General features: G+C 34.2%; 1 protein-coding gene across 1 annotated transcript; it reads right to left on the bottom strand.

Moving 5' to 3' along the window:
• Positions 1 to 1625: 1625 nt before the first annotated feature.
• LOC129289858 (sterol 3-beta-glucosyltransferase UGT80B1-like) lies at positions 1626 to 21580 on the bottom strand. The gene is made up of 14 exons (XM_054926624.1): positions 20695 to 21580; positions 19467 to 19615; positions 18927 to 19166; positions 17702 to 17813; positions 16459 to 16629; positions 15155 to 15218; positions 14477 to 14534; positions 14198 to 14375; positions 13819 to 13949; positions 4981 to 5083; positions 3431 to 3507; positions 3221 to 3268; positions 2713 to 2862; positions 1626 to 2050 (listed from the first exon to the last, which is right to left on the bottom strand). Exons 1-14 carry the CDS (start codon positions 20837 to 20839, stop codon positions 1844 to 1846), a joined length of 1833 nt encoding a protein of 610 aa, XP_054782599.1. The 5' UTR covers positions 20840 to 21580; the 3' UTR covers positions 1626 to 1843.
• Between the last annotated feature and the right edge of the window lie 4734 nt (positions 21581 to 26314).

Raw genomic sequence — 26314 nt, 5'->3', positions numbered from 1 at the left:
CTACTGAATCATGAAATAAGATTGAAAGTCGGTGTCCCAATTATCTTGATGCGAAACATTGATAAGTCTATGAGATTGTGCAATGGTACACGTCTCATAGTTACAAGAACAAGAAAATGAGATTGTGCAATGGTACACGTCTCATAGTTACAAGAACAAGAAAACATATTATTGAAACCCAAGAAAGTTTGAGTCAACCACAAGGATGAAAGCATGTATACCTTGTATTGTTATGTGTCCATTTGATCCTAGGGTTCCATTTACTATGAAAAGGAGGCAATTTCCTATTATGTTGGCTTTTGTAATGACCATTAATAAAAGTCAAGGCCAGAGCCTATGTAATGTCGGTTTGTACTTGCCTTGTCCTGTTTTCATGCACGGCCAATCATATATTGCTGTTTCTCGTATTCGAAATAGAGAAGGTTTAAAAATATTGATTTTTGATGAGAATGGTCAATCCACAAACAAAATTTCTAATGTTATTTATAGGGAACCTTTTGATAATTTAATCTAATTAATTATAAATTTTTGTTAATATGGTTATTGTGTCCATTCACATTGTATTAATTTAGTTTTTACATTGACTTAATACTAACATGCATGTTTAAAATTAAAAATGACAATTAAATAGCCCAACTACATTTAGGATGATATGGAGTATTAGAGATGGTATGTTACAAGTTATTCTTTCAAGAAAACTCTTCCTACAAGAATGACACTTATTTATAAAAAAACTTGAGTTCATCATAAATGATAAATATGCCATTTATTAAAAAAATTATTGCATATAGCCCGTGCATGGGTACTTTACTAGTTACAATTTGCAACAGTGGAGGAATAGTTTTATCTTTGTTGGGAGAGAATGCAATTCAAGCCCTTCATCATGCGTCACCCTCATCAATGTTGGACTCTTGAGTTTTTTCCTTCCACAACAAAGCTTCACGTTTGATCAATGAAAGTTGATGCCAAATATCCCTTCTTGCTAGTAGCATGAACACTTTGAGAAGGATATGAGATAGATCATAATTTGTGTCTATGACTTTGCCTCTTACCCTCTATATATCTTTTCTTCCACGCGTCTAGGACATTAGAAAAGCCAATAGAACGAAGTTTTCAACATTTTGATCTCTTTTGCTATTTTTAGTTTTATTATGTTCTAATAATTATTGATTCTTCTTTCTTGTTGTGTCCATATATATTCCTACCTTGCTACTTTTCATTTATCCCCTTTTCCGTTTTCTTTTCTTTCTTTTTTTTTTTTCCTTTTGTTGTTATACTTGAAAATGATTTGAAAAAAATATCGTAACAACCTATTATTTCGTAAAAACCTAAAGATAATTTTTATTCTTAAAAATATTGATTTAAATATCATTTTTACTTCTTATTATTTTTTAAATAAAAGATATAGGGATATGAGTCGATATGATTGAGTAAGTCAAAACTTGTTTTGAATTGTTTCATTATTTTTATGCACATAATTTTTTTTTTAAAAGCCACCCCTTTTGTTATTACTATTTTTCTCTTTTTGCTATTTGAGTTTTCCTTTGACTACTTGAAGGAAGATCATACCCTATTTTACTAAATAATAATAATAATAATTAAATATCAATTACAAGCCCCAAAAATAGCAAAACCTCCTATATACACAAAGTAGAATACAAGTCTAATCTACATCTTCAATATGAATTATTAATCAAACTCTCGAAGAGTTTGATACTTGACTAAAATGAATGGTAAACCATAGCAAATTACCATGTTGTTAAATTCAGGAAGGGAAAAAAAAAAAAGGAACCTCTATTCTATATATATAAAGAAAAGAAGATTGAAGTTAAATACAAAAAGCCTAGATACCACCACAAGGCACACAGCACAATTTTGCGACCTGAAGAAAAAACCACTGCAGTGGAAAAGGTTGGTCCTTCTCCGCCGGTGGCGATGGACTTGGGAGCGGTAAATCAGGAGGCAGATGACGGTGAAATGAATCCACTGCAGCACCAACACCATCCTCATTCTCAATCAATTTGGCTATTTCCACTGCTCGAGATTTCACCTGAAGATTTAAAATTCCTTTACATATTATGATCTGAGACTAATGGTGTTCATGTCATGGACTACACTAGTAATTGGATATACTTCACAAGACCAGGATTCTTTACAATGATGCTAAGAGTCTTCATAGTTATGCACAGCATATTTATTAGAGTGGGGCATAATTGGAGAGATATCACAAGATGTGAGCACCAATACACTTGAACACTAAACTATCAAGTTTCACAATTGCAGTCTCGATAGAAGGTGGAGGAGTACAATTATTGAAAATAGATATCAGGGGCGAAAAGAAGGAACACATTCATTTTTGTCATACTTCAAATTTATGATCTAATTGATATAAAGAATACATAGCCATCTTCTGCATGTGTATGTCTAGTGGTTTTGCAGAAGTCATCTATGGCAAGAGACATAAAATGATACATACAGAATAGAGAATACCATAATTAGAGAACACTTATGGTGTATACATTCATTTTACGATAGAAAGCCATATATCATAGCTGTTGGAGATAAAGTTCGCGTAAATTTCATACAAATCAGATATGAATATGACTTGCTCATAAATGAGTAGCCCTCTATAAATAAATCATATTATTCTCTAGATGTCCAGCAGGGAATAGTGGGAAGGAATCCAAAATGTATGCATGGAATTAGAATTACCTCTGGCTGGAGCATGAATTTTATGGCATTTGATAAGTTCTCGCGAGTGAGCTCAGAGATTGGTATTGGGGCAGGTCCCAATCCTTTCTCATATATTCGTTCTCCCCAGAAAAACTGATCTCCAAAGAATGGAACTATGGCAGTGGGACACTGTCATGATTTTACATTAAATAAAAAAAAATCAATACCAATTTATTTTAATGAGCACTTTATCATGTCAGCAGAAGCAATCACCAATAACTTACTTGGCCTATCCCCAAAAAACTTGGGGGAGGGGGACTCAATTTGGCTAAATATTGTAGGGGATGGGGTAAGGAGAGGGTTAAGCATTTAGTGAGTGATGTTATTGGATAGACTAGCCCATCGAATGATAGAAGAATCAACTGGGCATTACATTTCATATTTTATTATTTAATAGTGTCTTGTACAAGTCAAGACATTCAAACAGATTTTTGGATTATGAGAAAGATTAAAAAGAGAGAGAGAAGATTTACAAAGACAACATTACCCCGGCTTTTAATCCAGTGGCTGTGGTTCCAGCACCACCATGATGCACCTGCAATTTTGCACCCACATATCTTCCAGTTAGTTTCCTTTGGTAGTTTGTTTATTCACCCCCTGGCCCTTATAGATTTTGTCGGGAATGCAAACTCGGCCACAAACTAAAGCATTTCTTTCATCCCCAAAGAAACCCATAAGAAAGCAAACAGAAACTCACCACGGCAGAACATTGAGGAAACAACCAATCATGAGGACATTCCTCTAGAAGGAAAACATTCTCCGGAACTTCCTCCACTGCATGGTGGAAATCATAATGCACGTGAAACTATGTTGATATTCTAAAATGCATGCAACAAAATATGTATTTATTGTATTGCACATAAAATTTTTATAGACGATTTTTTTTTGGTCATTAATAGTCAAATTATTTAATTCTTAAGGTAGTCATCATCAGAATTAATGAAATTCAATGGATGGTTATCATTGACTCAATTTACTAATGGAAAATAAACCCGTGACACTGGTCAAGGCATTTCATTAGCTAATGCTAAAACGGAAAATTTAGTCAAAGGAAGTCTTGAATATACAAGCAGCTGACACAAGATATAAATATAATCAAAGCAGAATTTTCTCCATAAAAGCTGAAATATTCAGTCACTGGGTTGCTTCTACTTTACTGCATTCCTTCGGTGTTAACTTTTCCCTTCCTTGTATTTTGATAGGCACAGTTCATAATACCTCAAATTCTTTTAAAGCAAAACACAAACATGTAGCAACTGGCAAGAAATACACTGACCAGGACATGCGCTAAAAAATCCTGAGAAGCTCTTCCTTTCTAAATAAACTCTTAATTTGTTATTTTGGAATGTTGGCCTCCGGTTTTCTTGGACTTTTCTCAAGGGAAACTTTTACAACTCCCCAACTTTTATGGTAATAGAAAAGAGTGGAAATCCTATTTCCTTTATGACAATAAAAAGGAGTTAAAATTTTCATTATAGATAAACAACAAAAAGAAGAACAAAAGCAAGAGCTCTCAATGCAATGAAACCAAAAGATGTTAGAAAGTAGGAGAAAATAGATACCAGCACAAGCAAGACTATTTTCTCAGAGTATCGATCTACTTTTGTAGCCTATTTAATAAAATAAGACTCCTCATTCCAATGCACAGAATCACTCTTGCAACTCTACAAGATGTGTTTCTTGGACCTTAAAGGTTCCCCTCATCATCCAGTAAACTGATTATTAACTCATTACATCCTAAATATACAGGTTCAATATCAGTCCATGTTATTTCAAATGCTAACCCAGGAGATTCCAGACTCAGAGAATAAAAGGAGCGTCACAAAATCAGTTATCCTTCAACAAAGAAAAAAGGCACCTCAAGTTAAGTGAAAGTGAGAGCAAACTGTCAAATGAAAAATTCAATGATATTGACAACATTCAGTTATGGAATTCATAAAAAACTTGTAAATACTATAAAATAACTACAGAAAATAAAGAAGCAGAAACTCTGGTATCCTGCATAATGTAAACCCGGAATTAGAAATATTGACATAGTACATAAGATAGAACCTAATTTTTGAAATCATTATATTGACTCTCAGTAATACACATTATGTACATTGTACATTATTTAACTGGATATAGACAAATATGACTTAGGAAGAAATAAAATTTGAAATAACTACATGATATCCCAATAAATAAGCCTCTGGATTTTGGAATAGAGGAGGCCAGTATCATGTAAAGATGAAGATATACACTTACAATTCCCAAGATTTCCCCAACCTCGATCAATGATACCCCGTTGTTCTGTATCCTTCAGTGCCTCCAATATAACATTGGTCGTTTTTTTGGAATCTTCAAGAGGCTAATAAAGTAAAACATAAAGTTCTCATTTAGAATATTTCCAAAACTGCCTACAAATGTCAAGCATTGTCAAAGCATAGAATGCGAAAATTCGCAGGAGCTAAGCATACCTTCAAAAGCAAGCTTTACTTGTGACAAGTATGCCATTAGAGTAAACTGATTCTAGTATGAATTCAAATTTGATGAATAGATCAACACGACATGCATGTCCCTAGTGCATTAATCATAAAAATTATCTAAACTTTTTATTTTAACGTTTATTCCTTTGTAATATAGTTTAATTAAATTATGATTGCAATTCGGGGCCACATCAGATGATGGGGTTAGGCTCTCAGAAAAATAGGACAAAAATGGGGGAAAAAATTCTGTAGCGTAAAAAGAGAACAGTTTTGAAAGGTCCAGAAAATTCAGTTTCCTGAATCGCAACAGAAAATTCAATTCAGTTCCCTGAACTGTCATGAAGAGCCTGCACTGAAGAGCTTCTGAATATAATGTAATTAATGAGCACAAAACAACCCTAGCCTTTTTAAACGCTCTCCCTCATACTGAGAATGTGTTGAACCGCTTCATCCACACAGAAATTATCCTCTGATAAGCAAGTATTTTTTCCTAATACTCAATATTTTCCATCATGTGATACTCAAGGTGATGGCCTAGTTGTGATCTTCCATTCAACCATGTCTTCATCCTTCAAGGTTCTACACAAGCTACTCCTGGTGATGGGAGCTAAAGAATTTTCCCTAACAATTTGTAGACACAAACCATCACCAAATTCTTTCAGCAAATATGCAGTCCCTCAATGCATTCTTTTAGAAAATAAGCAGTCCTTAAAGCATGATGTCTTTAACATCCTGACCACACAATCTTCATCTTCCTTTTGCACCTCTCTTTATTGGCTACCAATTTGCCCTTCATAGCCAATTAAAGGGAAAGTCTTACTCTTTGAGCTCTCAGCCATTTCCACACCAGATCCCATTTATCATCTTCATCATTTATTTGAATGGTCTTGTAAGTAGTCTTGACAACAAAATCACCGCTACTCAACCAGCTCCTATAGCACAATGAGGATCCATCTTCACTACATGGAGGTTCAACACTTGCTACTGGAAGGATAATCGATACAGGGAATGAATCTTCAAAGGATTCCCGAAGCCACTACCCTAGATCATCATTGAAAGCAGTGTTAGGTTTGTCAATTTCTTCAATATTCCCACCCCTCATTCCAAGAAAATTTAAAGGTCTCAAGTCTCCAACCCAATTATCTTCCCAAAATCTTGCGTCCTTGTCATCACCCACCTCGCACTTAATCTTCATTTGGAGCTCATCTCACACACTTGCAAGGCTATGACACAAATGTAAACTTCTCTTTTAAAAGGCATGTTCAGCCTGTCACTCCACCCATATTTATCTCTCATCACTTTAGCCCAAGGTTTATTGGTCTGGGCATTTATGTTGAACTGAATTCTTAACAAAAAAAAGACCAATTCTAGCAAACAAGGTCATTACCACCACATTCTGCATTCCTTCCAGTTTCCCAAGTTAGTTTTCCTTATTTGGATAAGAATTCCAGATAAAGTCATATATAAGCTTTTCAATCCTCTGGCAGGTTTGTTATGGAATCTTGGGCGTTTTGCATGACGTAAGCATTACACAGAGCACCAATCTAGCAAGAGTATAGAACCAACCAATGACAATGTTCAAGCAATCCACCCATTAAGTTTCTGCCTCATGCTTCATGCCTATCAACATTATGTGAGAGAGAGATGTGTTTTATTATGGCCAAACCCAAGTGTGCCTTTCTTGAGGTCAAACTTGGTTGCCAATCACCCACTTTTACTTCTTTTAAGTCTCAATGAGTGCAGCAACTCTAGCGCAATAATGATATATCTTTAATATGTCTTTTAGTTAAGAAGCTGGCTTGGTTTTGGAGAGTGAGGTCAGGCAGAAGTGGTTTAGATGATTAGAAAGAACTTTAGAGATTATCTTGTAAAGCATCAAGCAGAGATTTATGAACAATGGAGGGTCATGATTAAGCATGTCTATCATGAACGTAACAAATGTGTAAACTTCAACGTGAACCATGCGTGTAATCATGAGCTCGAAATTCATCATTTTGAGTCACCATTTGAGATGAAGATGCTGTAGGTGCAGCTTAGCCCAGATCATGTCTGATCAGAGCCTCACAGATCTTGTGGTTTTATTCCCCTTTCCATTGTCAATGACACGTGCGTGCACAATGCGGTTATAAAATACTGTGCAGCTCAGATTGTGAAGATGTTACCTAAAGAAACTCGAGGCCAGTTCAGGATTGCTCTGATTTTCCACTTCTTTTTTTTCTAAACAACTACTTACCAAATGGAGTTTTAGAAGTACTTTGGATGAAAAGCAGTTCAAGTTTATCAACATTGTTTGATAATTAATTTCATCAATATTTGATAAGCAATCTGATAGGGCCCGTTATTTTCTTAAGACATATCAGAGGAAGTCAAAGGGGAAGAATAACTCTAGTGAAAATACATGAACCAGTCTAGAAGTTTACCCTTCAGTCCATAGCCGTAAGGAACAGTATTTTGTGATCTTTTATAATGATTGGGATCTTTTGGGTAGTATGGGCGATGTGTCAGTCACTGAAGGTATTAGTAGTCTTTTGTTTAGGAAGGGAGGGCTGAGAAGAAGAAGGAGACTGGAATAGTAAGGAGAGATTGGCCTCTCGAATGCCAATGGGAGTGAGACTCTTGTATGGAAGCTTGTAATCTGTGTTGCTAGAGTGTTTTATCATCTTCTAGGGGAAATAGGGTTTTGGGCCAGAATCAGAGTTCCCATGTACATCTGATTCGGTTATTCATCTCATTAATATCAAAACCTAAGTATTTTCCTCTCATATTAATTGCTGTTGCTGTCTTATTTATTACTCTTCGCTGTGATTCTGGTTTGGGACACATTATTTGGTATCAGAGCAGGTACAATCTCTGGGTGTAGTGTGTAAGGAGATATGGCGGAAAGGGTCCAGTATGCTGATCTGGAGGTACAGGAACTGAAGGAAACGGTTGGGGTATTGACCCGAGATGTAAACGGTATTAAAGAAACATTGAAGACTATTAATGATGCCTTGGTGCAAATAGAGAAGAAGATAACCGAGCCACATGCAAACGAACAGGAAGGTCATGAGGAGGTTTCGGTGAGCAACCCAGGCGGTGATACAGACGGAAGAAAATATAGAAAGTTAGAATTACCTGTTTTTTCAGGCGAGGACCCGCTAGGATGGCTTTTTCGGGTGGAGAGATATTTCCATGTTAACTCCATTGCAGAACGAGATAAGCTTGAGGCTGTGGTGGTATGTCTTGAGGGAAAGGCATTAAACTGGTGCCAATGGCTGGAGACCAGGATACCTCTGAGTCACTGGACGGAGTTCAAGAGTGAGCTGCTACGCAGGTTTCACTCTTCTCAGCCAGGGGGGGAATATGAGCGATTGTTCACATCCAAACAGGACAGGACGGTGCTGGAATTTGTTGAAGAATTCGAGCTCTTATCTGCGCCGCTGAAGGAGGCCTCTGAAGAATGCTTGATCGGTGCGTTCCGTTCTGGGTTAAAACCAGAGATCAGAGCTGAGTTGAAGTTAACGAAAACTCCGACACTGCGAGAGCTGATGGAGATGGCGGTGTGTATAGAGGAGAGGAATCGGATACTTGGAGATTGTAGAGAAACCCGGATCACCCGAACCCAACGTCCTCAATTTGGGCCCAAACCCAAAACGCTTCAACCCATTTATTCCACACGAGTTGCGCACGTGACTGAAGGGAATCGCAACACGCACACTGCAACGTCTTCAGCTGCCGAAAATTCGAAGAAAACGGATACGAAAACAGAGCATTCCAAGGCTGCGAGCATTTCGAATTGGGGATCGTCGACGAAGAGGACGGGAAACTCACGACGACTTTCTGACGCTGAGATTGCAAGGCGACGTGAGTTAGGACTGTGTTTCAAGTGTGGAGATAAATACAGCCCGACCCACCAGTGCAAAAACAAGAACCTTCAGGTACTGATAATGGAGATGGGGGCAGAAAAGGAGAGAGAGGAAGATGACGCAGAGGCTGAACTTGAAGGAGGGGAATTCGAAAATGCTGATGAAGGGGCACAGATGGAATTATCTCTCAATTCCATGGGAGGATTCGGCGATAATCACACTATGAAGGTTAAAGGGAGGATCGGAGGCACTGAAGTGATAATTCTGATTGACAGTGGCGCTACCCATAACTTCATAGCTGAAAATCTGCAGAGTAAATTGAAATTACCTTTTGATGAGATTTCTGAATATACAGTTACAGTGGGTGATGGGTTTGTTGTAAAAGGGAGGAAAAGGTGTAAGGACCTCTGTTTGAGTGTCCAGGGGTACCAAATCATTCAAACCTTCTATCCTTTCACGTTGAAAGGGGTTGATGCAGTCTTGGGAATGGAGTGGTTGAAATCCCTGGGGGATGTGAAGGTCAATTGGAGCGAGTTAACAATGAAGATTGGCAAGAAAGAAAAGAGAATTTGCTTATAGGGTGATCCATCTCTCACTCGGGCTCAAGCTACTTTCAGGTCACTAATTCACTCTGTAGGAAAGAAAGGAGAGGGGTTTCTAATTGAATATAGTGGGCTCACGGGCAGCAATGAAAGTACTTTCATTTTCTCTCCTGAAATTCAGGAGTTATTGGAGAAATATCCTACTGTCTACCAAGTTATTGAAGGCCTGCCTCCAGCCCGTCCACAAGATCATGCTATTCTTATTAAACCTGGAGAGCAGCCACCGAACATAAGGCCCTATCGATACCCCCATATGCAAAAAAACGAAATAGAAGGTTTGGTGAAGGACATGTTACAGGCTGGAATTATTCAGCCAAGCAACAGCCCCTACTCAAGTCCAGTGTTGTTGGTCAAGAAGAAAGATGGAAGTTGGAGGTTTTGTGTTGATTATAGGGCCTTAAACAAAATTACAATCCCGGATAAATTTCCTATTCCAGCCATAGATGAACTCTTGGATGAATTGAAGGGAGCCAAAATTTTCTCTAAGCTGGATTTGAAGTCTGGATACCACCAAATTCGGATTAAGGCTGGGGATGAACACAAAACAGCATTCAGAACACATGAAGGACATTATGAGTTCAAGGTGATGCCCTTTGGATTAACCAACGCTCCCTCAACATTCCAATCCTTGATGAATGAGGTATTCAGGGAGTATTTACGCAAGTTTGTATTGGTATTTTTTGATGACATTCTCATATATAGTGATGACTTAACCACTCATTTAAAGCATTTGGAGAATGTATTTGCTATCTTAAAGGAAAATCAGCTTGTGATTAATTTGAAGAAATGTAGTTTCGTACAACCCAAGATTGAATACTTGGGGCATCTGATATCAAGAGAAGGAGTTCAAGCTGATCCTGCTAAGATAGAGAGCATGATGAAATGGCCAAAGCCTAAGAATGTGAAGTCTTTGAGGGGTTTCCTTGGGCTGACCGGGTATTATCGTCGATTTGTCAAGAACTATGGGAAGATTGCTAGCCCCCTTACTGATTTACTTAAAAAGGATTCTTTCAAGTGGTCAGTGGAAGCGGAAAAGGCATTTGAACAGCTCAAAACTGCCATGACTTCACTACCAGTGCTCGCAATGCCCGATTTTACCATTCCTTTTGAGCTTGAGACTGATGCGTCTGGTACCGGAATAGGGGCAGTTTTGATGCAACAAGGCAGACCAGTGGCATATTTTAGCCAAAAGCTCTCACATAGAGCCCAACAATGCTCTATTTATGAAAGAGAGCTCATGGCTATTGTTATGGCAGTTAAAAAATGGCGCCATTACCTTTGGGGGCATAAATTTATCATCCGTACAGATCAAAAAGCACTAAAGTACTTGCTGGAGCAGAGAGTGGTTGATGAGAACCAGCAGAAATGGGTGTCAAAATTAATGGGCTTCAAGTTTGAGTATTTACAAGCCCGGAAAAGAGAATAGGGCTGCTGATGCCCTATCCAGACGAGAAGAATCACTAGAACTAATGGGGTTCTCATTATGGCAATATAATGATGTGGAAGAATGGGAGAAGGAGGTGCAAGCAGACCCGAAACTGAGCAAAATTCTACAGCAACTCCTAACTGATAAAACTGGGGTGGAAGGGTACAGCTTAGTTCATGGCTGCCTACACTATAAAGAGAGGTTAGTCTTACCAAAAAATTCCACCAGAATTCCCTTGTTATTGAAGGAATATCATGATTCTCCAATAGGGGGGCATTCGGGCTACTTACGCACCTACAAGAGGCTATCCAATGTGGTGTATTGGGAAGGAATTAAAAGGGATGTTCAGCAATATGTGGCGAGTTGTGAGATTTGTCAAAAGAATAAATATCAAGCGCTAACTCCTGCTGGTCTGTTACAGCCGTTGACCATTCCTCAAAACATTTGGGAAGACATTAGCATGGATTTCATTACCGGGCTTCCTAAATCAAAAAGGTACGACACCATTCTAGTGGTAGTGGATAGACTCACCAAATATGCTCATTTTTTCACTCTTGCCCACCCTTTTTCTGCAAAGGATGTTGCTGAAAAGTTTGTGAATGAGGTTGTGAAGTTGCATGGTTTCCCTAAAACCATAGTTTCAGATCGAGACAGAATTTTTATTAGCCAATTTTGGCAAGAATTGTTCAAGCAAGCTGGAACCCAACTTTGCCTTAGCTCATCGTATCATCCGGAAACGGATGGACAGACGGAAGTATTAAATAGGAGTTTGGAGACTTACTTGCGCTATTTTGCTAATGAAAAACCAACTCAATGGGCTAAATGGTTGTCTTGGGCGGAATATTGGTACAATACTTCATTCCACAGTGCGGCTGGCATGACACCTTTCAAGGCGGTATATGGCCGGGATCCACCCACATTTCTGAAATTTAGTGGCGAACCGTCAGTTGTGGAAGATGTGAATGAACAGATTCAAGCTCGAAATCAGATCATTGAACAACTAAGGGACAATTTAGCTAAGGCTCAAAGTAAAATGAAGGCGCAAGCTGATAAGCATCGCCGGGACGTGCAATTTGAGATTGGGGACTTTGTTTATGTGAAGCTTCGCCCTTATCGACTAAAGACCTTAGCCAAGAGGAGCAATGAGAAGCTCAGCCCACGTTTTTATGGACCTTTCAAGGTTCTTGAGAAGATCGGAACAGTGGCCTACAAGCTGGAACTTCCAACCACCGCGCGCATTCACCCTGTATTTCATGTTTCTCAGCTCAAGCAAACGGTTTCAGCTGCTATGGCACAGCCTACCATCCCTCCGATGCTTTCTAATGAGTTTGAATTACAAGTGCAGCCTCAAGATATTAGGAAGGTGCGCCGGCTTATGAATGGACAGCGAGAAGTGTTGGTTAAATGGCAAGGCTTACCTGAATTTGAGAACTCTTGGGAATGTGCAGAAACAATTTGCACACAGTTTCCAACTTTTCCCCTTGAGGACAAGGTGGAGCTCTTAGGGGAGGGTGATGATAGGGCCCGTTATTTTCTTAAGACATATCAGAGGAAGTCAAAGGGGAAGAATAACTCTAGTGGAAATACATGAACCAGTCTAGAAGTTTACCCTTCAGTCCATAGCCGTAAGGAACAGTATTTTGTGATCTTTTATAATGATTGGGATCTTTTGGGTAGTATGGGCGATGTGTCAGTCACTGAAGGTATTAGTAGTCTTTTGTTTAGGAAGGGAGGGCTGAGAAGAAGAAGGAGACTGGAATAGTAAGGAGAGATTGGCCTCTCGAATGCCAATGGGAGTGAGACTCTTGTATGGAAGCTTGTAATCTGTGTTGCTAGAGTGTTTTATCATCTTCTAGGGGAAATAGGGTTTTGGGCCAGAATCAGAGTTCCCATGTACATCTGATTCGGTTATTCATCTCATTAATATCAAAACCTAAATATTTTCCTCTCATATTAATTGCTGTTGCTGTCTTATTTATTACTCTTCGCTGTGATTCTGGTTTGGGACACATTACAATCTTTCAAGAAAATGCTTTTAACTACCAAATTACAGAAAAAAGTACATGCACAGATTTGACGTTATAACAAAGGTATGATGGAATAGTGATTGAGTGGGATAAAGATTGTCTTTAAAAAATAATTTCCCACCTCTGCTAGTGTAGGAGAACATTCAATTTATATGCTTCATGGAGCAGAAAAACCGCTCATGTTACCACTCAAAACAGTTTTTTCCCCAGAAGCTTGGTTAAAACTTCTTTAACTCTCCAAATAGGTATTTAAAGGGAGGAAAAAAAAAAAAAAAAGACAACTTCCTCCCGAGTAGTACTGCCAAACATGCAGTTAACATTATGTCAATGAATTCCTACATAAGTAACATATAATTCAAGCATAACTTATCAAAGAATATCTGATGATCAATTACAGCAACAATTATTCAGCTAAAAGAGCTATATTAAGTTGTATAACAGTCAAAGCAATTAATGGATAAAGACAATATTATTGCATTCTTAAGCATCAGGTATGCTGAGTATATTGAGCGTCATTTATAAATCTTTTCATTTTTAACAGAGAGCAAAATATCATCCATGCTTCATTCGCAGGAGATAAAGGTTTGACATTTCAGGAAGTATTGAATACCAACAATCACAAGCTCATAAAGGGCTAGCATATTTTATATGCTATAAAATGAAGAATAACCAGCCAAATAAGATAGATATAAGCATAGCTAAATAAATTTGCCATACCATGCTCCCAAACCCAAAATATATGGGTTTTAGTCCCTTTTCAATCCATTGGACAAAATCATCCCGTGGTTGGTACTCTGATCCAAGGTTTATGAAACAATAACCAACAACATCAACTAAAGCGCCCCAGTCTGCAAAAAAAATTAAATGTTGTTATTCCTAATATTGAGACAGATTTAAGCAAAACGTGTCTGCCAAACATTTCGAAACATTTATTGTTCACAACTCTCATTAAGCATAGACAACTTAGTATTGAGTAGGATCTAATTTGAACCAGAGCATAATCATTGTGTTCTCCTACAAAAAGCATTACTTGAGAAATTCCAAAGTGAAGGAACTTTATATTATAATCAACGATTAATTGCATCCTTGTCCATACCATTTGGCTTTGGAACAACATGAGAACTCCACATATAGCTAGTTGGTAAATGAGATATCGATCCACGGTACATACTGAAGTATGCGATAGGAGCAAGCTTCAATGTCCGTTTCCTGAAGTCATTGATAATTCCTCTCATCCCCCACCACATCATTAGCTCTACAACAACGTAGGACAGCTGGATCCAGACAAAATAAAAACAGATTTAATGGTCAATGTAATTCTGCAGTTCTTTCATACTAATAAACTAATTACCAAAAATTTTCAAAAAGGACATACCCAATAACCAGCACTCTGAGGAACACGTGCCAAAGGGTGAGGGAACTCATATGTTGGCCTGCCTATTGAAAAAAAATATGTAAGACAAGATACCAAAAGGTATCCAATTAAGCAACGAGAAAAATGGAGTCGAAGCTGTGAGGGCTATTGTACCAATTTCATTGATTGTCAAAGTCTGTACAGATAACTGTGATGTATACACAGACAGGATGCAAAATTACAGAAAGGTAATAATCCGTAAACTATCCTCCGAATCAGCTTCTAATTTGATTATAATCTTATATATTCAAAAAAGATTCTAATCCAATCCTAATAAGAAAGAAAATGTTCGACTATTTACAATTAGGAGTATTTAGCATGCATAAATCTAGCCACAGTTACAAAAGAATAAGTACACAAGGAGAAACACAACACTGAACTTTCCAGGTCATGTTTGGGATGGAAAATTGGTACATTGCACAAAATTACAATTGAATAATGAAAAACAATTCGCTTGGAAAATGAGGCATTTAGTAGAATATCCAAAGCTGCAGTTATTCCTTTACTCAGTTATCTGTACTGTATGAACATTTCAAGCCAATAATTAGTTGTTTATTTCTTGGTAACACCATATCTTTAAGCTAAGAGGTCTTTTATAATCATAATTTTCACTAAAGTAATATTACAATATTGACTCACGTCCAAGGCATAGTGAAGAAGATGTGAAGGGGCACCCCAAGGGCTTCAGCAACATGTACATGTCCTGCAAAACAAACAGAAGATATATTTCTATCAATATCCTTCACAAAGTAAGTGCAATTCATCCACTAATGTCAATACTTATTTATGTGGCCCAAATTTCCCATATTTTTCCCACGTACATGTTCAACACTTTTTTCCATCATTGGAAGCCAAGGATACAAGACCCATATCAACAGCCTATACTACTTTTGTGGGACTCCAGTTACATATTTTGTAACTACCTCATGATACTTCGCCATGCTACCCAGCCCATCCATCCCATATAACAGTGGAAAGGAAAAGAGAGAAGGACGAATGGCAGTGGAAGGTTTAATTACTATTGATATGAACATTTGGAAATGCCTTATCCACAAAGTCACCTCTTGAGGCTGGAGAGCCCAAGGTTTTTATGAACCCCACATTATGATCTCACACTTCCGATTTAAGACTCAAATCCCATACCATGCAATGGGGTCATAACAAAATCCCCAAATATTCGATTTTATCAAATTTCTCTCAATTTCTTCTCACAATTTTTAACCAATTTCCTCCCAACTAAGAGTTACCACCCCTCAAGTTCTTGATCATCACAAAATCCCTATTCCCCTGCTTTCCAACTAAGCTGCACACTCTAAATACCGGCCTCCATTTATAATTGCTGTGTAATTATTCAATGGGACATCGCTAATTTTCTTTCCATCTTCTTATTTCTAACCGTCCCTTCCCATTTTCATGATAAGTTGCACAGTTTCCCACTTTCATTTTTTTCCTGTGTTTCCAATTTGTCTTTTCTTAAAAATATATATATCTCCAACTTCCAAAATGTAAGCATTAACAGTTAAAACAGAAACAGATTAGTGACATAACCATTTAAAATTTCACATGCATGAATGTGAAATATACCAATGCACTTTAGTGCATGCATGTCATGTAGCAAAAGTAGACTTGCATTTCTTTTTCTTTTTTCTTTTTAATGAAAGTAGACTTGTATTTCTAGAATGAATTTCTTTTGAACTAGTTTGATAAAAGTAAAAAAATTTGATGAGATCATTTGTAAACCTATAGATGTTAGCTAAACTGAGTTCTACATATCAAACAGAGGACAATTTGAAAGACCAAAAACAAAAACAAAAAACCAAAAAAAAAAAGTACAACCATCTAACATCATAGGTATTGAGAACATAATCAGATTAGCTTATTAAATTTATATGCTTAAATTGAGCGTAAGAATCACAAAACTCACTGAGCTTGTAACCACTCACCATAGGCAGGAGGATTGGCAATAATAGCCTGAGCTCTGAAAGGAACACCACTTTCCAAATCAGGTGCTGTGCATGCTGGGAGAAGAGATTCAATAATGACCTTCAGCTGCTTTCTTTGAGTGGATACTTCTGATGGTCCTGATGGGATTAGACCTTTATTTCTTACCATATCTACAAATTGAAATAACTGATTCAATATAACAAGTTTACAATGAATTGAGGGAAATGAGCGTAAGATTAAAACAGAGTTAAGCAATTAATCATTGCAATATTTTTCAAATGAAAATTACAGAGTCATGAGTTACCGAAAGACTGCAATTTTGAAAGTCTTATAGATCAGTCATTGAGTGCATGAGCTTGATAAATATGTGGGCAAGTTATGTAGAGCTTCAGCATTAGTATAATAAGAAGGAGAATGTAATGTGAAATATATTGATATAATTCTAAATTAATTTTACAAATCAACATTAGAGATGTAATATGGTCACAAGAATTAATGGCTTCTATGTTGATATATACAGCTTCAGTAATTACAGGTTTAGGCAAGCAGAAGTTTTTATTTGAATTATGTTCACTAAGGGTAAAGCATGTTCCTTACACTAAAAGAATTAAAACTATTTCGTGTTAGACCTAAGGTAACATTTATCTCCTTTGCAGAGGTTCAATATGTATTGATCCTTCAACTCCCCTCTTTTTCCTATCAAAATTTCCCCATTTTATGATTCAAAATTGGTTGTTTAAGATGCTATGAAAAGAATCCTTGACCTTTTGAAGTTCATGGTCCTGGAGCTAATATCCCATGTCGATTATCCAATGAAATATATTTTCCTTTCAGATATGTTTAATGTTCATATGCAGCTCTAGGCCAGCAAGTTGGGAAATGATAAGTAATGTCATACCAAACTCCCATCATTGTGCCTTATTCTTAAACCTATTGACATCTAACAGCTAGAGGTATGTTCGTAGAACAAGATCTCACGTTTCAATACTGGACAAAGCTTTCAAAGAAACTTTTGAAGACGGTATTGCCAAAACCAGGCTCCAAAGAAAATTAAAATCGTCCATTCACCAAAAGGATAAAAGTGCATTCTGGCATGTTTTTGGCGGGCCAAATCCAATAGGTGAATCAAAGGGAGGGAACTCTGTAGAGATTTCTACATATCCAAGTTACGATATGCAAAAACTGCGTGATAAGAACTTTTAGGTATGACACAATTAATAGTTAGACTTGGGGACCTCTTACATCCAGCCAAAACTCGAGGATCACCACCCAAAGGATAGAAATCTATGCCAGCTGACTTTACAAATGTGTTAAAATTAGCATGAGATGCTAACCTAACATGATGACCGTACTCCTGCATGCAAACATCAAATCATCACTGATAATAAATCAAATAATTAAAGAAAGTGACATTCAACAAATATAATATTTGGCAGGTAGAATATATTAGCTGGAAGATCAAGATGATTATTACTGTTACTATTACTATTACTGTAGTTGTTGTTGTTTTGGGATACTCTGGAAGATCAAGATTTGGCATCGTATGAATAGATTGATAATGTACTTATGACAACAATCAAGATGTACAGGTTAGATCTCTACAACATGAAAATGAATCTAACTCAAGATATTTGAACATTCTACGGCTTCTGTGACAGAAATAATTGAACTACGAATTATTTTTAAGGTATGAGTGATTTCCAGATGACAAGTCAAGGCAATTAAACAACTACAGGCACTAAATCCATACAAAGAAGAGAGTGGCATAACAAGATGAGTGTTGATTACTATTTAACAGACTGCATTATCCGCACAAAAACTTGCAAATAATGCACTTGTCAAAGGGAGAAGTCAGAGGAAATGCCTCAAATGATATTAACAAATACAGGGTACATTAGCCAGGTTGGGCCAGGGCTTTAACCAACCCAAGACCTGGCACGGATAAATTCAGGCCCCCTAACATGAACCCTGACCCTTTCTTGAAAGTTCCCCATCAAACTGCAAGATCATGCATATCAGTATGAATTAACTTTGGGACTTCAGATTTCACTACTGAAGTAAACGGAAGACCAGAATCAATTCCTACCTTCAAACAAGAAATAAAAGAAATCCTGGAATAAGAAGACACATGTTATAGCCAATGGCCATCACAGTTTAGCTATCATCAGTTGTGAAAGTGACTTACACCAAGGTGAATAAAACCAAATCCAGAGCAAACAGTTGTCACTAATGGACATCAGAGAATCATGTCTTGAAAACACATGCATAAACGAGATTCTATTATTTAGAAAGAGTTCAATCCTCTACTGTCAACACATGATATTCATTTGTTCCACTTGACAGGCAAAAAACAATTAATAACAACAACAGCAACAACACTGATAATAATAATGATAACAATAATATGATTTGACAATGCAATTCTTTCAAGCAAACAGTTTAATCAAATGTAAACATTCAGACATGCCTGTAGTCTCTTTGCAATGGCCAGAAAAGGCTGTACATCTCCTCTAGTTCCAACAACAAGTATAGCAATTTGCAACCTTGGGATTGGTTTTGTGCATTCAGGAACAAAAATGTCCCTCACTGCCAAGTCTTCAAATGATTGGAGTTCTAACAATTCTGATGCAACAGGCTCACTCTTTTCTAAATCCACTTTGAAAGTCCCATCACTTTGTATCTTCACAAGGTTCCCAATCAATTTATTCTGAGGAACACAATAAGAAAGTGTAATGACCAACCTAACTTGTAACTCTAAAGCATAAACAGCAAATACAGACTTCAAGGTCAAGAAGAAAAATATAACAACGTGCAATATCATTTCCAAATAACCCAAAAACCAAAATAACTGGATGGAAAGGCATAAGCAACCTTCAAAACATATCAAGATGAAATTTGTTCCAGAAGTATAATCAAAAGCCAAAAAAAATACAAGTATCATTTACTTCAGTGGAATGCACAATTATAAATATCAACCTCATGTACATGTGATGACATTTGTGTCTACCTTTTTGCGCTCTAAAAGTCTGTCCAATATTAAGCTATGCCTTGGAGACGCTGTCTTCTCTGTAAAAGATCTAGAAAACGTAACTTCATTATGATAAATAAGCTGACTCCTCTCAGTTCCAACAGGTGCTGTTATGCGATGGTTCAACCCTTCAAGAACAATCTTCAATATTACGATACGAGAAAAACAAACTTTATGAAAGAAGTAAATCAAAATTAACTGTCCAACAGTAGCTAGATTGAGAATAAGAGACAATGAACAGCATTTTCCCAGCGTAAAAGGTGAGCATTGTGCTTACTGCTCAGTTCTTTAAATCAAACTGAGATTATGCCATCAAGGTCTCAAAAAAGGATACGAAATTATTTCCAACTTTGTAGATTTAAATTTGTGAAACACCAACAAGGATGATCACTATACATATTATAGGTATAAGAAGTGCCTAATTGGATGAGAAATTTTACGGTATGAAAGTTGGCTTGCCTAGGCCCAATGAAATAAAACAATAATTAATGCATAAAGCTTTTAAAAGACCCGGGTCCTTTTTTTTTTTTGGGTAGAGGGAGGGGGGCCTAGGTAAATAGATACGCTCCTTGGTATTTCACTACGAAATGCAAGTCTGTTTCCTTCCCCAATGAAATAGATGAAGAAGAGCAAGAACTTCATTAGAACTAAGTCTGAGAAAGTAAATTAAGCGATAAAGTAGACCACCGCAGTGGGAATTGAATATGCGTAGTCTACATTCAAATTTTGGTAGTTCAGTCACTTCTTCCACAGAACTCCACAGTGAGGACAAAAATGTATACAAGTAAAGTCCACAAAAATATGGCCTCATTTAAAGCCATGAAGCACTACTTCTATGTGTCATTAATCCCATAAATAGTATTAGCCCCATATTTTTAATCACGAATTAACCCCAACTTATAAACCATTAAGATCATTGATACCACACTGAATGGTTTATTTATAATATAACCTCGTCTTTCAGAGTCCGCCTCTGCCAACAACATAAAAACTAAGCCAACAAACCGTTGTTTCTGCGGCGTCAGCATAGAGTATTTCAGCCAAACATGGAGGAAAAACATTGTCTCAAATCAGTAACAGAGGGCTCCTTTTGACTGAAAACGCCATATACAACCACGATATATACACCGATGACAATGGCGATAGAGTGATCAAATGTCTGATAGAGTGACAATAAACTAGGGACTGAAAGCCAATGAGCACTAACCTCTTCGCGGCGAAGAACTAGCTTCTGGTTCTTTTGCTTGAGAGTTCTCTATAACCGTCGACTTCTGTGGCTCCATACAAGATGACAAATCCATGTATTTATCCTGAAACTTATTTTGCGTTGTTACTGAACCGGCATCGCTCATTTTCCTGAAATCTTTCTTTTCTTGACTGTCAAAACCCTTCTTTATCTAACTCTTTGGAAAAAAAATTTAGCTCATTGCTCCCTTAAGTCGGCAAAATCACCATATAGCTGAGAATCCCCAATATCAATTCTCAACACTAGTACTTTTAAGTCGGCAAAACTTGTAAATTCGGAAAAACACACAGGACCAAAACCGTAATACTCTGTGAACGGACTTCAAAGTCACCATATAGCTGAGAATGAAGAGGATAAAAAACCCAATAAGCGACCAATAATCTGTAAACTCGGATGCTCAGAAGCAACAGTTTCTGAGTATCTGAACACTTTAAGTTCGCTTGAAAGCTTGAGTGATGAATGTGATTAGCCAACTACGCAAACCCAACGGTCATTCAAGAACGAAGAAAGTTTGGTAAGCCTAAACCAGTTGAAGCAAAAGCAGAGGAAATCAAAAAATAGAAAAAGCTGCGCGAAGAACCAGCAAATGCATGTGCAAGCAGAGCATGAAGCTCCGAAACTGAGGAACAAATTGTCACACGGAAATTTGCGGACGAAATACTAAATTCGAGAACTCTCCTATTCAGTGTTCATAGTGATCGTGCTTCTGCTGCGACTCTTACGGAAAATCAAAGAAGGTGAATAAAAAATAAATAAATTGAGAATCTTCTTGCTGGGAAAATCGGAACTAGATGGTAGTTGTTTTGGACAAGGAAGCTAGTTCCGCAGTCAGATGCTTAACAAACAAGGATCACCAGTTCAACACGAACCCGATGAAATCGAGTAACATGTAAAAAAATTTAAAAATTAAAACTGGAATGTTAAAAAAACGAAAATAAATTAAAAAGAAATTAGCCCATATCGCTGGTTTCTAATTTTCGATACTACAAATAGAGTTTTTTTTTAATTAGGATAATTTATAGGAAGATACAGGCCTTAAATTAAAAAAAACATAATTAATTACTCTAAAGTTCCAATTCCTTGTAAACAAAAAAAAGTGGTGTTTAGCAGTTTTGATTCATACCAATCATGATATTTGATTGGTGGCAAAAAAAAAATATTTATTTAAAATTTTAAAAATAATTAGAATATTAAAAAAGGTAATTTTTTATTATTTTAAAAATTTATTTTGATAATATAATATGATAAATGAATGAGAGTATTTTAATGAAATGGAATGCAAAAAGATACGGTGAAATTTTAAAATAATAAATTATTTTATTAAAAAATTAACCAAAATATCATAAAATTTAAAATTAAATACAATTAATAATATTTTTTTAATTATTGTAACTAAATATAAATTAATACTTGTTTTAATTAAATATATATAAAGTAAATTTATTTTTTAAATATTGTTAAACTATCTAAAAATTATTTATTTTTAGTCTTAAATAAGATGAACTTAAAAGTAAATGAATGTGAATTCAAATCTTTTGTGTATGTGGCAATTGAATTAGGAGAGATTTGCCCAATTATTCTCGGTACCTTGGGAAGATTATACCAACGAAATCCAGTCCTTATATTTAAAGAAAATAAGTTTGATTTATAAATAAAAATAATTAATTTTTTCATTCAGAACTCCATTGTAATTATTTAAAATAGGAACAACATTAAAATTATCTTTGAAAAAAATGAAAAGTCAAGTCACAATCAAGTGACTTCTACTTTTAGAATAATTGCATTAGAACTCGATTGTAATTCTCCTTAATTTAAACCGGTCACCTCATTTTCACCACTTGGATCATCATTAATTTTTTATAAATAGCTATTCAAAAATAAATAATATTATTTACTATTTATAAATAGGGTTGTTATTTATTGAAATTCAAAATTAAAACATGAAAAATAAGAACAAAATTAAAATTACCTTTAAAAATAATGGAAAGTCAAGTCACAATCACGTGATTTCTACTTTTCGAATTATTGGATAGATAATCGTGTATAGATCAGATAAAAATGGATTAATATCAATATGAAAGTTGAAAAGTCACGGGAAAATTCATAAATTATTATGAGAGCCATTTATTGCCAAGGCCCACTTTAGCCGCAAGGGCCCGTATCTTTAAGCAAAGAAAGTGATTTTCATTATGAAAAGCCGGAACCTATTTTCCAACGTGTAACCTAAGCTGCAGCTAATTAATAAGGATTTGGTTTAGTAAAGAAATTTGGTCTCATTTGATTATTAAAATAAAATAAAATAATTAAAAGAATAAAATTAAAAATAAATTAAATTATTTTTCATTACGTGATAAGTATGATAAAATTTATTAATATATATTATATATATAAAAATCATTACATTTTTTAAAAATCTCATAAATTATAATTTTTAATTTCATGATGAAATTACTCATCGTTCTTATGAATTTATTCATATATCCCCTTTGATTATTTTATTTTTACCTTTATTTTTTTAATCTATTCTATTTTATTCATTTTTAATAACTAAATGGGACCTTAATTTTTTATAACGTGATAAATTAAGATTTAAATTTTTAATATTAAAATTTATGAATTATTAAGATTTAATATCAATAAGATTACCTATGAAGATACTTGTTAGTAACTCAAAATACCTAAGCTGAAATTACATTTTTATTATAATCATATAAGATAATTTATTGTTCAGTGTTTTTTTTAGACCTAACATCTGTGCATTTTTTTATGCTTCTCAATAATATTTTTTCATATCTACTGCATTTAATTTTATTTCTTCTTATAAAACATATCTATTATAGAAGTAGCTTCTTAAAATAATTAGAATTTTTTTTCAAAATTCTGATTACTTGTTTAAAGTGTAAACAAATGCCTCAAAAATTTTTAAAGTATCATTTGAATTGATGAATTTAATTTTAGATTTAAAATCTTATATTTTAAATCATATATTTAAAATTTATATATTTAAAATATTTTATTTAAATAGTTTAAAAAATTTTAAATGAAAAGGAGTGATGAATTGAGATGCAAAATAAAAATAAAAAAAATTAAAAATGACAAGTTTATTGTTGTTTTTCAATTGACGAGAGATTATAAAAAATATAAAAGTTATAGAAATATCAATAATAAAAATATGAAAAGAATAAAATATCTAAAATAATTAGAATTTTAGATGATTAAGTTGTAAAGAAAATTTAAAATTATAAAAAATTATAATTTAAAATAAATCTAGATTTAAACCAAATCTTAATTTATAATTTTTTTATATATCCAAATAAAGAATTTAATTCAAATCTAAATTTAAATTTAAATTTATATTAATTTAAACACACCATAAAAAAGTATACTCCTTCCATTCAAAAATGTAAATCATTTTTTGATAAGTTGAATGTTAAAAAATGTAATGTATTTTTAAGTTTTGAAAGTGTAATTATTGCTTTCTTTTTCAAAAGTACCCATATTAATAATGATTTTATATTTATTACAGGGTGTTTAATTGAGATAAATATAAAAATATAAAATTAATTTTAAAATAAATAATAATTTTATTAAAAAATGAGATTCAACTAAAAATATTTTATATTTTTAAATAAATAAAGTATTTTTTTTAAAAAAAAGTTTTTCATGGATTGAACCCGGCCCTCGCTTTCCGTATGTGAAGGAGGGTGAAGGAACAGCGACATATTGGCTGGCTAAAGTTTGATCGTCCAAACCAAAAAGTAGCCAAATAAAATATCGTCTACAGTTTTGCTCCCAAAAAAAAAAAAACATATCGTCTCCAGTATAATTTTATTTATTTAACTTAACATGAGGTTTATCTTAATACCTTAATTTTATAAATTATCTTTTTAATGTTTTAATTTTAATACTGTTAGTTATATTAACAAAAAGTTTTGACATTAAATCTTTTAATATTGATAAAATTTTCTTAAATAGTGATATATTAAGCTCAATTTTTTTCAAAAAATTTGACATAAAAAGTAATCATTTAAAATTAACTGTGTTAAGGTTGATAAACTAAAAAGATATTTTATAAAATTAAGATATTAAACTGAAATCTTTTATAAGATTAGAGGAATAAAAATATACTCTAGTCTAAAATATTTTTATGGCTTCTTTAGTTATAGTTTAAGGGAATGATACTTAAGGATTAGAAAAAAAAATATTGAATTAATCATGTTTAAGAATCAAACCATTTGTAAATGTAAGATAAAGAACAAAGTTTCTCTAGTGATTTAATTTAACTTAAATAGTGAACTTATGTAGTATGCCGAATTAAAGTGAAAATATAATTTTGAGTCTCTACATTTTGCTTAAATTTTTTTATAAATTCTTAATTTTTAAATATGATTAGTTCAATATTATTTTAAATCCTTAAGTAAACAAAAGTTTTTTTATAGGCCTGGTTGTTAGCTTTTATCTTTTGTCATTGACACCCTGATTTAGCATGCATTCAAGGATACAAAGCTTGTTTTGTTATTGATCAGATATTCAAGTGCTTTCTTTTAAGGAAGTTGCAAACAGACAGGTTGATAAGAGACCTACAACAAAATTTAAACAATGTATAAAGATCTAAATTATATTTTCTCCCAATTAAATGATGAACATCACTTGTAAATTAATGATATTACAAAGTTACAAATCAGGAAATTAGAATATCAAATTATTAGAAGTCATAATATTTTTTACAAGTTAAATATTCTTTTTTTCCCTTCATAAATAGACAAATCTCGCTTTCAAATGAATGGATACGAAGATGTAAATCGAGGAACATGAGTATCAAACTATTATAATTTATTAAAATTATCTCTTCTACCTTCATATATAGGCAATTTCACTTACAAATTACTGGCCACAAAGTTGATAATCAAAGAATATGGGCATTAAACTAGAAGAAGTCGTTGTATCTTCAACTGTGTTAATTTTTTTTTTCGTAAAATTTTTTCTTTTTATTTTTTAAAATAGATGAATCTCACTTATAAATTAGTGCATATTTACAAAATTGCAAATAAAAAAATAACAATATAAACAAATTGCATAAACTTGATGCATTATGCCATTTATATTCTATGCTCTGTTCAATGAAATATGTAATATCAAATAACTGTAAATAAAAATTAATTCTACCATTAATGATGATAAATAAATAAAAGCAAAAAATTAAAGAAACACTACATTCTAAAAATAAAATTATTATAATGACAAATAAATTTTTATTTGATTCAACAAGTAAAATATGATATATTTTATTAGATAAAATATGGATAATGAGTGCACTATATTCATACAATAATTTCCCTCCTATATAGATAACGTAGCTAATATAGTAGAATAGTAAATAAATGTGAGAATGGGTTTTATATAGAAAAAAGATAGATAAATCTTTCTAAGATAAGAAAATGATAATTTAGTGCTGCAAAATGTGATGATAACAATGAATTACTAAAAAATTTCTTTTGGATTAAATTTTTATATGAACTTACTTTAGTATTTTTTTAAAAAGTTATAATTTTTTAAATCATTTTAATCATTAGCTAGACCA

The sequence above is a fragment of the Prosopis cineraria genome, unplaced genomic scaffold, assembly GCF_029017545.1.
Source record: "Prosopis cineraria cultivar Desert tree isolate PC_DT_omini unplaced genomic scaffold, ASM2901754v1 PC1, whole genome shotgun sequence".
Lineage (NCBI taxonomy): Eukaryota > Viridiplantae > Streptophyta > Magnoliopsida > Fabales > Fabaceae > Prosopis > Prosopis cineraria.
This window is presented reverse-complemented; position numbering and strand designations above follow the sequence as displayed.

Excerpts from the sequence above, each read along its gene's own strand:
- LOC129289858 (XM_054926624.1), bottom strand. The coding sequence starts at position 20,839 with ATGAGCGATGCCGGTTCAGTAACAACGCAAAATAAGTTTCAGGATAAA. Across the intron at positions 19,616-20,694 it reads TAGTTCTTCGCCGCGAAGAG|GGTTGAACCATCGCATAACA; the intron begins GTTAGTGCTCAT and ends TTGTTCTTGAAG. Across the intron at positions 5,084-13,818 it reads ATTTTGGGTTTGGGAGCATG|CCTCTTGAAGATTCCAAAAA; the intron begins GTATGGCAAATT and ends TTACTTTATTAG.